Source organism: Crocuta crocuta, unplaced genomic scaffold (assembly GCF_008692635.1).
Source record: "Crocuta crocuta isolate KB4526 unplaced genomic scaffold, BGI_CrCroc_1.0 scaffold477, whole genome shotgun sequence".
NCBI classification, from domain to species: Eukaryota; Metazoa; Chordata; class Mammalia; order Carnivora; family Hyaenidae; genus Crocuta; species Crocuta crocuta.
The window spans coordinates 465,871-479,712 of record NW_027530193.1 but is presented as its reverse complement, the minus strand read 5'-3'; the positions used below and the strand labels follow the sequence as shown (position 1 = coordinate 479,712).

At 49.3% G+C, this 13,842-nt stretch overlaps 1 protein-coding gene across 1 annotated transcript in view; it reads right to left on the bottom strand.

Moving 5' to 3' along the window:
- Positions 1–13,842, bottom strand: part of GDAP1L1 (ganglioside induced differentiation associated protein 1 like 1) — a 28,269-nt gene that overhangs the window by 4,291 nt on the left and 10,136 nt on the right. The window contains exons 4-6 of the mRNA XM_077765292.1: positions 13,486–13,659; positions 8,953–9,050; positions 8,050–8,164 (exon numbers count right to left, since the gene is read on the bottom strand). Of these exons, the coding sequence (XP_077621418.1) occupies positions 8,050–8,164; positions 8,953–9,050; positions 13,486–13,659 (387 nt within the window). The remainder of the gene's footprint in view (positions 1–8,049; positions 8,165–8,952; positions 9,051–13,485; positions 13,660–13,842) is intronic.

Sequence of the window (13,842 nt, the reverse complement as noted above, 5' to 3'; positions counted from 1 at the left end):
ACTGAGACACAGAGAGGATAAGTAACTTGGTCAAGGCCACACAGCTAGCACATGGCAGAGCAGAGCCTGGATTTGAATGTAGGCCATCTGGTTCCAGAGTGTGTGCTTATAACCACTACGTACCACTGCCTCTTTACATGTGCGGAGGAACAAGGCCAAATGCATGTATCTCCACATACACTCGGGCCCCTGGGGGGCTCAGTCAGCTAAGTGTCTGCCTCTTGGTTTCAGCTCAGGTCAAGATCTCATCGTTTGTGAGATCGATCCCCGAGTCGGGCTCTGCGCCCAAGTTATGCAGTCTGCTTGGGATTCTCTCTCTCTCTTTCTCTCTCTTTGCCCCTCCCCTGCTCACACTCACTCTCTCTCTCCCTCTCTCAAAATAAATAAATAAACTTTAAAACAAAAAAAGAAACAAAGAGGTTTTTCTTTGTTGGTTACGTGTCTGTTTGCCCATATGTTTGCCTGCTCAAGTCCCTGCAGTTGACTGTGCATATGCGTGTGGATATCTGCACACCGGGCATCTGCGTCCATGTGGTGTGGAATCCCCACGTGTATAAGTGAAGTGTATTCCCACATCCATTGGGCTGTTTGCTTGCAGGCAGATGTTCACAAGCATGTATGTGCATGTCATCATCTACGTGTGACCATGCCTGTGTTTACGTCTGTGGTGATAGCCATGACCACCATGTATGTGGACACCTGGCATGTCGCCAGAGGGCCTGAGACTTTCAGTTCTCCCTTCTCCTCCAGCTATGCATTCCCTTCGGAAAGCCCCCAGCCCTGGACAGACCCTACCTTGTACCTTCTCTGAGTCAGCCACTGAGGGTACTGGACAGTTACGCTGACCAGTTATGACCACCAAGCCCAAGAAAGCACTCAGCCATGCCTGGGCCTCTGACAGTTCTGGAGTGGGCTGGCTTCCCCATGCCCTGCAGACAACCACACTCCCCTCCTCACACCCTGTCCCCAGTCCTCACTCAGCTGATGATGCCACCGTGTGCTTCATTCAGAAAATAGGAGCCTTTAGGGGTGTCTGGGTGGTTTAGTCGGTTAAGCATCCAACTTCGGCTCAGGTCATGATCTCATGGTCTCTGAGTTTGAGCCCTGTGTTGGGCTCACTGCTGACAGCTCAAAGCCTGGAGCCTGCATTGGTTTCTGTGTCTCCCTCTCTCTCTGCCCCTCCCCTACTCACACAAATAAATAAACATTTAAAAATATTGAAAGGAAATAGGAGCCTTCAGACAGGAAAGCCCTCACTGCAACCAGGAAACCTACAAAGCCAGGCACGTACACACACGCTGCCCTGGGCCACTCCGCGGTGGGGGGTGCCAGCTACCTCCTCTCATGGCCAAGTCCTCTGTGGGTCTCTGCCCCTGTCCGAGGCCACATATCTTCCCTTTGCCTTCCAGATCCATGCTCCTCCCTTCTCCATGCTGCTCTGCGCCCTGGCAGGATGATGGAAACACCAGTGGGACGCCACGCCCTCCGGCTCCAGCTGGCTCCAGCCATTGCGGAGAAGAGGCAGGAGGTGGGAGGGCGGGTGTGAGTGAGGTCAGAGGCTTGCTTCCCTCAATGTCCTGTCTGCGGGTCGCCATGGGCTGTGTGTGTCCACAGACTGAAGGTCACAGCTCCTGCCAGGGGCACCCCCTCGCCACACAGCCTCTTTGTTCAGGTTCCTGAAGCTGCTCCCACCACTCGCGACCTCACGACCCCAGGCCCAGGGCACTGCATTTGTCCCTGTGTTCTCCCTGCATCCTGCCCACATATTTGTAAACAGTCCCCTGATTAAATCCTCCTCTTCTTGGGGCGCCTGGGTGGCTCAGTCGTCTGGCTTCGGCTCAGGTCATGATCTCGCAGTTTGTGGGTTCAAGCCCCATGGCAGGCTCTGTGCTGACAGCTAGCTCTGAGCCTGGAGCCTGTCTTTGGATTCTGTATCTCCCTCTCTCTCTGTCCCTCTCCTGCTCACGCTGTCTCTCTCTCTCTCTCTCTCTCTCAAAAATAAAAAAATAAAATATAAAAAAAATTAAAAATAAATCCTCCTCATCTTTACCCGATTTGAAGTACCCTTTTTCCTACGGGGCCCCTTCCTTGAAACACGTCCCTAGTGTCCCCTCCTGGACTGGGTGCCATCCGTCCTACAGCACTGATTTCTCTCCCACCGGGTCACTTCTACCAGCTTGAAAACATGCTCTTGGATCTCCTATCCTAAAAAAGATTCCTCTCTTCACCCCATCTTTCTTCAGGCACCATCTCATCTCTCTACTCCCACAGCTAACGTCGCAAAAGTGGTGTCTTCATTCCTCACCTCATGTTTACTCTTTAGCCTTCCGCCCCCACATTCCAATGAAACTGTCCTTGGCAAGGTCATGGCCAACAGCCAGGAGACAAAATCCAGGGGATGTTTTCCTATCCTTGCTTTACTCAGACTCCCAGCAGCATTTGACACTGTTCTCTCCTTAAAGCACAATCCTTTCTGGGTTCTATTCACACAAGGTACACACGGTAGCACATCAGTGGCTCCTCTCTCAGTCCGCTTTGTTGGCTCCTCTGCCTTTACCCCTCCCTCCATGTGGGGGAACCTCAGGGCAGGTGTGGTAGTTTTAAAAATATGCTCACAAGGGGTGCCTGGTGGCTGGGTTGGTTGGGCATCTGACTCTTGATTTCAGCTTGGGTTCAGCTCGTGGTTCGTGGGTTTGAGCCCCTCGTCTGGAGCCTGCTTGGGATTCTCTCTCTGTCCCTCTCCTGTTTGCATGCATATGCTCTCTCTTTCTCAAAAAGAAGTAGACTTTAAAAAAGTACATGCTTATGAACTACTCAATACTTCTCCAATGGAGCTTGATTTCCCTCTCCTTGAATATGGACTGTATTTTGTGACTTGCTTCTAATGAATAGAATGTGGCAGAAGTGACAGTGACTTCCAACAGTAGGTCATAAAAGCCACTGTGGCTGCTTCTCTCTCTTTCTGTGCTCACCTGTTCAGGGGAAAGCCAGCAGCCATGTTGTAAGGAAACTCAAGCAGCCCCACTGAGAAGTGTAGGTAATAAGGAACTGCGGCCTCCTGCTAATGGCCAGTTAAGAACCATGTGAACGAGGGGCACCTGGGTGGCTCAGTCAGTTTAGCATCTGACTGGGGCTCAGGTCATGACCTCACGGTTCATGAGTTCAAGCCCCACATTGGGCTCGCTGCTGTCAGTCCAGAGCCTACTTTGGATCCTCTGTCCCACTTCTCTCTGCCCCTCCCCTGCTTGTGCTCTCTCTCTCTCTCAAAAGTAAATAAACATTTAAAGAAGAAGAAGAAGAACCACGTGACTGAGCCATCTTGGAAGTGGATTCTCCAGCTCAAATGACTGCAGCCCCAGCCAAGCTTGAGTGCAACCTGCATCATGCAGCCGTAAATGAGAACGAGAATCTACCCTCTCCAGAATTCCTGAGCCACAGAAAATGTGTGATGTCATAAATGCAGGTTTTGTTGCTGTTTTAGCCCCTAATTTGGAGGCAATTTACTGTGCAGCAAAAGGACACATCAGCCCTTGCCTCCTCTGTCTTGTCTCTCTCCACTGTCTCCCTGGATGAATCGCCCAGTTCTATGGCTTTACCACATATATGCTGGGGTCTCACCAATCTCTCTTCAGGTTCCAACCTCTCTTTACAAAGCAGACTAGAATGCCTAATGGCTATGTGACACCCCCTCTTGGGTGTCTGAAAGGTATCTTGAACTCACTGTGCCCCAAATTGAACACACAACCTCCCTTGCCCATATCAGGAAATGGCACCGCTCAGTAGCTCAGACCAAAACCCAGTAGTCATCCTTTTCCTTACTCTCCCTACCTCACTCAACCATTCAGCAAGTTCCAGTCCATTCTGTCTCCACTCTCAGGTCCATCCACACCTCCCTGATCTCCCCGGCCACCTCCTCGGTCCAAGCCAATATCATCCCTCCTGGGCTGCTGCGACAGCCTTCCCTCGCTCTCCCTTGAAATCCATTCTGAGCAACCAGAGTGCCCTTAAAGTCAGAACACTTCACCATTGGTGGATTGTGACAATAGCCACCAGTTCTCCTCCATTCATTCCCGTGTGCATGCGGCTTTGCTGCTTCTGCAACAAGAGGCAGAGTCTTCACCCCTTTAATTGAGACTTGCTTTAACCAACAGAGTTCTTCTAGTAAATTCCACACAAATAGAAGCTGGAAAAGTATTTGTGCACTGAGCTCCCTCACTGCTCTCAGAAATGCTATGGTCACCACCATACGAATGAGCCTGGGTTAGCCTGCTGGGCAATGAGCAACATGTAGCCCACTTACTCCCATTGGCCCTGCTGATAGTAAGCCAGCCACCAGACATGCCAGGGAGGTCACTGACTGCCAGCTGGCCACAAATACCTGAGTGATGCCACCACCAGCATGCGGAACAGAGACAAGCCATCCCAGCTGAGTCCAGCCCAAACTGCCAAGGCACAAATCATGAACAAATAAAAGGTTCTTTTAAGTCACTCAGATTTAGAGTTTATTTGTTATGCAGCAAAAGCTAACTGATACAATCCCTTTCTCAAAATCCTCCAAGGATTTCCCATTGGATGGATTTGTATATACTGTAAAATCTAAATTCTAACATAAATCAAATATAAATATGAGCACATCCTCAATTCTAAATACAGGCCCATGATCTTGGCTCTCTCCAGCCTCACTTATGCCACTCTCTCCATTACTCACCACACAGTAGCCAGGTACTGGAGAGTTCCCAGCTATCCCCCCACCCCAACCATGGTGTCCCCTCAGTGTGGGACACACCTGTCCTGGTTCTTCATTAGGTTCTCCATATCCTTCCAGTCTTATTTGAAATGTCACCTCTTCAGAGAAGCTTTATCAGATTCACCCTGCTCTTTTCACTATCAATCGTAACACTTACCACTGTTTACAATTCTGTTTTTATTGATGGGATTATTTGACTAAGGTCTGTCTTTTCCATAAGACGGTAAACTCCACGAGAGCAAGAACCTCAATTTTATCCCCAGGAACTGGCACACAGTAGGTGTTCAAGAAATATTACAATAAGTGAATGAAAAGAATGGTAATAGTAATTATTTTTGAAACTGCTATTTCTAGAACATTTTACCTTTGGCTAGGCACTGTAGAGAGTGATCAGCACCCATTATCTTTATGAACCCTCACAACTTCCCTGTGAGTTAGATTCTATTATTACCCACATTTTGTGGATAAGCCCAGAGAAGTGAAGTGAATTCCATAAGGTCACAGAACTAGGAGGGAGCTGGTCAAGAACCCACATCAGTGTCATCTGGCTTCATGCTAGGGGACTTAGCTGTGACATTATAACGCCTCCCAACCCTGGGCTCTGCCTCTCAAAGGGACAAGTGGAGGGCATGAGCGTTCCCCCAGGGATGCCCCAGTGGGTGAATGAGTGAGAGACCATGTGGGCCCAGCCACCTCCCGGACCTTTGCTGCCTCCCCCAGCCATGGAGGGGGACAGGACTGTCCAACATCCCCATCTGGAACAGCCCCAGTCATCTTGCCATGGAGCAGTACAATGCTGCCTCCTCTTGGAAGAGCTCAGGACAAAAACAGAGACCGGGGTCAGGAGGCTTCCAATCTAGGGATCACGTGAGGAATGAGCATCCACAGCTGTTCTCCAGGACCATCAGCCCTGCCCTCCCTTTAGGTCACACTCTGTGTCTCCCTCGGTCGTACCAGCAGCAAATATTTGTGGATATTTCCATACCGTGTGTCAGGCCAGGTATTTATTCCCTTTCATGCACTTTCTCATTGAGCCATCCAACAGCCTTGTAAATAGGCTTTCATTTTATCACAGAAGAAGTGGCAGAGCTAGAGCTTAAAAAACTCAGACTCTGGGAGCCAGGGTTTGAATCTAGGCTCCCCCATTTCTATCTGTGTGACCTTGGGAAGGTTACTGAACTTCTCTATGCCTTAGTTTCTTCACCTGTTTCTTCATCTTAGTTACTCATATTACTTACCTCCTAGAGTTACTATGGGGATTAAATGAATTGAACTATGTGAAACAGAATAGTGCCTGACACGCAGTAAGTGTTGTTAAAGATAAAAGCAGTATGGGCTGAATGGTGTCCTTCCAAAATTCATATGTTGAAGCCCTAATCCCCAGCATCTCAGAATGTGACTATATTTGGAGAAAGGGCCTTCAAAGGGGTAAATAAGTTAAAATGATGCCATCAGGGTGGGCCCTAACCAGTCTGACCGGTGTCCTTATAAGAAGAGGACATTTTGCCACACAGACATGAGGGGCATGTAAGGAAAGCCTATGTGAAGACACAGTAAGAAGGTGGCTCTCTGTAAGCCCAAGAGAGGCCTCAAAAGAATCAAACCTGCCAGCACCTTGAACTTAGACTTCCAGACTCCACAAAAGTGAGAAAATAAGTCTCTGTGGTTTAAGCCATCCAGTCTGTGGGATTTGTTATGGTAGCCAAACAAATTAACTGATAAATGTATAAGATGTGCCTGAGAATTAAGGTTGACCAGTGAGAGAATGGCAGAGCTTGGACTCTGTCTGACCCCAAAGACAGTCTTAGAAACACTATGCCTTCTGGCCTCTGAGCACTCTTCTGTAAAGGCTCCCCTAAGCACCTTCCCAGACAGAAAGGAGAAAATCCCTTCTTGAGTGTGTATATTAGTTTCATTACTAAGTCTTGCCATGCTTTTTTCTACAGAGGATTTAGGACCCTGACTTTAGAACTCATGGCAATGTCCCTATTCAGGACTCTAGGTATCTATGCATACCTTGTGCTTGCCTTAGTTGTGAGATGCTGGAAGAGCACTGGACCCATGAAGATGGAACCTGTTCTTGCCCTAACCATGCCATTTATGAGCAGCATGACCTTGAGCAAGTCCACATATCTCTCTGAGCCTCAGTTTTCTCAAGTGGAGAACACGCATGCTGTTAGCTGTCATGTTTAAACTAGCATGTTCCAGGCAATGTGCAGAATGCTTTTACTTTTTATAAGAGTCTAACAAGATAGCATTAAGTTGTGTTATTACCATCCCAGTCTACAGATGAAGAAAATGAGGCTCCAATAGGGAAAGCAACTTGTCCAAGTCACACAGTACAGGAGGCAAAGCTGGAACCCTAACTCAAACCTGCCTGACTCTAAATCCATCTCTTTTTTTTCTTTCTTTTTAAGATGTTATTTTAGGTAATCTCTACATCTAATGTGGGGCTTGAATCCTGAGATCAAGAGTTGCATGCTCTACCTACTGAACCAGCCAGGCACTCCTAAACCCATCTGTTACAACACTGTGTTCCACAGTTTTTCCATATAGATGGTGTGTGCGTGTGAAGCTGTGAGTGTAGCACTCCATGTTGCATAGGCTCCTTAAATTAGCACAGCTAAGGAGACGAGACTAACAGGCTGCTTAAAACAGAGCAAGATGGGAAGATCCAGAATCATATTTGAAGAAGAGCAGTGGCAAAGACAGCATGTAAAGGGAGAAAGGAGCAGAGTGACATGGAGACTGTACTCCTGACTGCAAGAGCTGCAGGAGCAAAAGTGTGAAGATGGGAATGAGGCTGGCACACGCAGGGTCCAGAGAGCCACTTGAGAACAGAAAGGCTCAAGTTCAGAAAGAGCCATAATGCATCCTTGATCAGGGGAAGGCAAGATGATGTGGTGGGTCATGATCACTACCAACCACAACCACCATCATCATCTTCGTCAGCCTTTATTAAGCATCTACTGTGTGTTAAGTGTTGACCTAAGCACTCTACGTGTATTATTTCATGTAACATCTCAACACCTTTCTTTGGTAGGTCTTATTATCATCCCTATTTTACAGATGAGAAGCTGAGGTCCAGGGAGGTGGAGTACCTGATCCATGATCACTTAACTACTTAAGTGGTTAAGTGGTCAAGTGGTTAGCTTAAACCTAAGTCTGTCTGACTCCATGGCCCATGGTTCTAACCACCTTGGAGGTCCTCTGAGACCTTTGGGATAAAGGGGCTGGAACTGAACAGGGTGGTGTGGGCCGGGTGGTCTCCAGCACCCACCTACCCCAGAGCTGGCACCCACCCTCATTCTCCAGCTTCCTCTTCTCCAGCTCCGCCTCTATCTGGTCCAGCACCATGGCCAGCTCCCCGAGGATCTTCTTCAGGTAGCTCACATCATCGTGCTCCAGGATCTTGGCCTGAGGACAGGATCGGCAGGAGCCAGAGGTGACCAGGGATTGAAGGAACTTGACCCAAACGCTCTTTGGGAAACCCAGCCTCCAAATATCCCCCTCAGTGTAGAGGGTGCCCCACTGTTACAAAGTACCCTCATCTGGTGCTCACAGTGCCCCTTGAGCTCAGTTGCCCCGGCCAGACCTCTTTCACAGGACTGGCACTCTCATACACAAACTGATGTAAGGATTGGTTGATAACAACTCATTGCTGCCCCTTCTCCTGAGAACTGCTCTCAGCCAAAGAAAAGCTGCCTGGAGATATTTGGGTGGTTATCTCCCACCCCTCAAGCCCCTGCCAGGCAATCTGTAACCACTGACTGACTGATACAGGGGTATAAAAGGCTTGCCCCTTGCTTCAGGGTGGATTGACTTTGTGGGACCACCCATGCTGCAGAGGTCCCTGTGGGATCAGGTGAACTTGGCCCCTTCCTCTTTCCTATCCCTCTCATTCTTACAGGGTCCTCCTCAGAACATTCCCTCAATGCCACTGTTATCCAAGAACCTCTGTCCTATGCTCTGCTCTTAGACACACAACCTAAGACATGAGGAGGCTGTGGCTCTAGGGGGACAGTGGCTTGCCCAAGGTCAAATAGCCAATAAATGACAGAGGAGACAGAATGGAAAAACAAACCAGTGTTGTTTTCATTTCATGTCATTAGCTGATCCCCTACTTCGAACCCGCCTCTTCCCTTTGTTCTTTTCCATGGAAAAGATGGTGGGGAATGGAACTGAGCAGGCCTGGAAGCACTCACCATGAGCTTCTTCTGTTTGGAAAGGTAGGGCTCAGAGAGCTGGGGCTCCTCTTCATGGTCCAATTTCATGAGGTCTGTAGTGGCATTGGCTAAATGTCCTGGGGAGAGAATAAGAAAGGTCCCATCTTTCTGATAGCTGGTGCCACCCCCAACCTTTCTTCCACAGTCTTGCGAGTAGTTTCCATTCAAACATTGGCCTGGAAAGTAGCAATATGGACAGCCAACACTTGGTAGGCACAGCAGCCTGCAACACAGAGATGGATGAGATGCCAGCCATCCTGTCCTAAGCTCAGGCTAGTGGGAGAGACAGACACACAAAGGACTCTCTAGGATACAGTACGATCAATCTGTAATAAAGGGCAAACAGAATGCTGTGGGATAGAGGGCCACCTGCCTGGGGCACAAGGCATCAAGAAACCCAACTGAGGAGACTACTCGGCAATGAGTGGGAGCTTGCCAGAAATGGGTAGGTTATAAACCCGGACAGACTCATGCTTCAGTGCATGTTTTCCCCACCCTTTCTTGCAGTAAGAAAATGGGGTCGGAGAGGCTAAATATCCCATGCTAGTAAATGATAAGCAGGATAAGATCCTGGGGTCTGTTCTGTGATTGGGGTGGGGCTTCTCCAGAATTCTTGTCCAATAAGTCTGGGGTGTGGTGGGTCAGGTGGGCAGTGGTGCCCCAGTCCTTCCTGGTCCTTTCTCTTGGACCCCAATTCCACTTAGACATCCCTTAGGCTCCTTGAACCTCGTCCAACAGATACCATCTTCCCTGCTCCCCTGCTCCTCGTCTGCATTCTCCCTTAACTGCAGCACCCCTCTTCCACACTAAGTTAAGCCAGAGGCCTGGGGGTTACCCTCAATTTCTCCTTCCACTCCTCCCCGCACCAAATTAGTTCCAGGTCCTGTTGATTCCTCCTTCTTATTCTTTCCCATACTTAACATCTCCCTTTCAGCCCTCTGACTCCCTTAGTTCAGACTGGATGATTCTGACCCAGCCCCAGTCACTGGCATTCTCTCCACTCTGTGCCCTCCTTCCCACTTACGCCAAAGAAGTCTTCCTCAAACACACACTTGTCCATGCCATTCCCTGCTTAAAACCTATCTCTTGCTCCCTTTAGATAACCTCCAAACTCTTCAATGTGCCTTATAAGACCAGCAGGATCCCTCTTCTCTCTTCTCACCAATGCTACCTTTCACTGAGTAGAACAGGTAGGACACTCTAGCTGTCCCTGTCCCCAGGAGGTAACATTTCAGTCACTCCAGATGCTTGGCCTGAATGTGCCAGACCATTCCAAACCTCTGGGCCTCTGCTCATACTACTTCTATCATCTGGAATAGCTTTCTCCTGTATTCCTGAAAATCCGCTTCTAGATCCAGCACAAGATCACCTCCTCCAAAAAGCCCATCCTGATCCTTTGACCACTCAATGCCTTTGTCCTCCAGTGTCCATTGCGCAGATTTCTGCCAAAAAGTGCAAATATAGTAATCAGAGATGCCATTGTACCAATCCATTCACATTTGCAATCTGTGTGAAAAGTGCCCCCTGGACTTGTGCAGTGCACACCCTGTACCGCTAGCCATGGAGATTTTGATGTACTTCTCTCTGGATGTGTATGTTTCCCATTAGAATTTGAGTTTCTGGATACCAGTGGCTATGTTAGATTCATCTCTGTTTCCTTAAAACACAGGCCTCGCAAAGAACAAGAACTTAGTGGGGCGCCTGGGTGGCTTAGTCGGTTAAGCATCCGACTTTCGCTTAGGTCATGATCTCGCAGTTCGTGGGTTCGAGCCCCGCGTCGGGCTCTGTGCTGACTGCCAGCTCGGAGCCTGGAGTCTATTTCAGAGTCTGTGTCTCCCCCTCTCTCTGACCCTCTCCTGCTCACGCTGTCTCTCTCTCTCTCTCTCCTAGAAATAAATAAAAAATTAAAAAAAAAAAAGAACAAGAACTTAGTGTGTGTTGAATGAATAGAATAGAATAGAATAGAATAGAATAGAATAGAATAGAATAGAATAGAATAGAATAGAATACAATGAATAAAATGAGTGAGTGAGTGACTGCAGGTATTCAGCTACTTCTCTGATGTCTCACTATCTACCACCCCATCTCCTGGCCTGATACAAAACCAAGTAAACACACTCCCAGACCTTCCAGCTTTGGGGCTATATTAAGTCTCATTGATATTTTATGAATGTGAAGGTCAAGTATAGCATTTTCTCTCTTGCTAGTCACCCAGAGCTGCACACGCAGCTCTCTTTAGACTCCAGGAGGGCAACCCAAGCCAAGGAAAGACCTTGGACTGATTGGAGGGGTCACTGCAGGATGACTTCTACATCCTGTTTGATCTCTCTCTTCTTCCAGCTGGGCTCAGGCCCTGAGCTCTTGTCTCTCCTCAAAGGTGGAGCAGGCTGGGCCTTCTCTGGACCCCTCACTGCCTTCTAGCCTCCTTTAAATGACTCAGGGCTGAATGAGGAAGTGCCTCCAGCCCCTAGAAGCATTTAGGGACTGTCTCCATCCAGTCCAGGCCATCATCATTGCTCACCTAGATGAATGACAGCCAGGACCTACTAACTCAGTTGATGGAACTTTGTAAAATGTACATCAGATCACGTCACTGTGCATCCCTGTCTCTCCATGCTCTTTAGACAAAATTCCAATTCTGTCAGACCTACTCCCCAGACTCGCAGCATGGCCACTCATACCTGCCTTGGACTACACTTCATCCACATTGAACTTCCTTCAGTTCTCCGAACACACCACAACCTCTCTTACCTCTGAACCTGAAAGGGTTCTCCCTCCCCTTCTACCTCCTGGTCATCCTTGGACATTGCTGCATTTCAGAAGCCCTCCAGGCCCCCAGAGGCTGCGATGGGCATCTTACAATAGCCTCCATGCTTCCTTTACCATGACACTGATTGGTTCTAGGCTAAATATTTTTTTAAGCAATTAAGTTTTGAACAGGTTATACATGCATACTTGTTTAAGAATTCAAATAGTAAAGAATCTACAGTGAAAAGTCAATCTCTCTCCTCCCAGTCTGTGGTCTCTTAGTTCTGCTCCCTGAAACCAAACCCTATTGGCAACTTCTTATGTATCTTTGTGTTTGCAAGCATCTGGGTATCCATTTAGCCCCCTTTTAAATATAGTGATAATAGAACACTAGATGCATTTGTTTTGTCCTTCACTTTATTCTTTTATTTACTAATATATCTTAGGGAGTATCCCTTATACTCATTTTTTTAAAACAGCTGTACAGTATTCTATTATGTGGGAATACTAGAATTTATTTGCCCACTTCCCAATTTATGCACAGCTGGGTTATTTCTAACTTCTTGCTATTACCACCTATGCTGCCATGGTGATTCCTGGTGCACACATCCTAGTCTAACTGCTGGATAGTCCCCATGGTGTGGGCCCTTTTGTGTTGGCTATAGAGTGCCAGACTGTCCTCCTGAGAAGTTGTCCAAATGTATTTGGTCCCACACTGCAATTACCTGGCCACTTGTCTTTCTGCTTCCCTGTGAAGGAACTGTGACCCTGGGATGGTAGAAGCTGTGCCTGTCCCCATCGGTCCCCAGAACCCTGCCGAGCACCTGGGTCGTAGGAGACCTCATCAATGTTGACTGATGGAGACAAGACGATATTGATAGATTCTGGGTCTTGTCTCTAAAGGGACAAGATCAAGTTCCACAGCCTGCCCCTTCCTACTTTTAAACAACAGCTCACTCCTTTGAGAGGGAGGAAGTGGCCATTAACTAAGCACCTAGTATCTACTTGGAGTCATCACACTTCATCTGTCTATAGGACCCCAAGGTGTCTGCACAGGGCCCGGACCAAAGTCTGTAAACAGCTGTTGGTGGATAATCTGATTTAATCTAACCCCCATTTCCCAAGTGTTAGAAACAAAAAGATGAACCAGGCTATGGCACTTCCAGACTAGCAGCTAGGACAGGACATGGGCGATGCTTGAATCAGAAACCAGAGACCCCCCAGGGGCCCTGCATATCTGGGCAGCCTTCCTTGGTGACACCAAGCCTGTCACTCAGTGCCTTGGGTCACCAGCCACAGTCCTGACCTCCCTGGGCCCTGACCCCAGGTGGCTGGGGCCCGGACTCCTCCAGTACAAAGGTGCTCCAGCTCTGCACGGACAGGACAGGCCTCTGGGAGTGCAGACAGCCCCACAGCCTCTGTCTGCGATGGCAAGACGAGAAGAGGGGTAGGAGAGGGGAATGACGTGGCTGAGAGGAAGAGACACTTCGGTTTGAAAGTGGTAAATGAGACGGAAGGCCAGGGAGAGTGGTGGAGAGACGGCAAGCGGGAGGGAGGAAGGGAGAGAGACAGGGGACCCAGCACAAGACACCCAGAGCAAGGGCCAGAGAGATGAACAGAGACAGAGAGAAAGGGGTGGAGAGAGAGGCAGAGACGGGGAGAGGGAGACCAGGAGGGCTAAGAGGAGGGGGGAGTAAGAGACACACAGTGTGGAGAAGAGGGGGGAGGGGAGGCTCCCGTCCAGGGGTCACCCGTAGCACTCACTGCGGATCTCGGCCGTGGCGTACTTGGGGATCATGGAGTCCGTGGTGAGCTCGGGGTGTAGGATGCAGCCGTGCGTGTAGGCGTCCATGGGCAGCGCATCCAGGAGCTCTCGGTACTGCAGCACCCTCGCGTGCTGGGGGCTGCCCGCCTCCGGCATCAGGGCCACCACGTGCTCTGTAGGGCACAGCCAGGGCTGGGCTGGGGGGCGGCGGCTCCTGCCCCGACCCCCTCCCCCTCTGATGCGGGCAGGCCGGGCTCAGGCACCCGGTCCTGGAGCCCCGGCGTCCTGGAACCCCATCGTCATGGCGCACAGGGATCACCCCTTACCCAGGCTCTTGAGATAAACTCTCCCCCGGG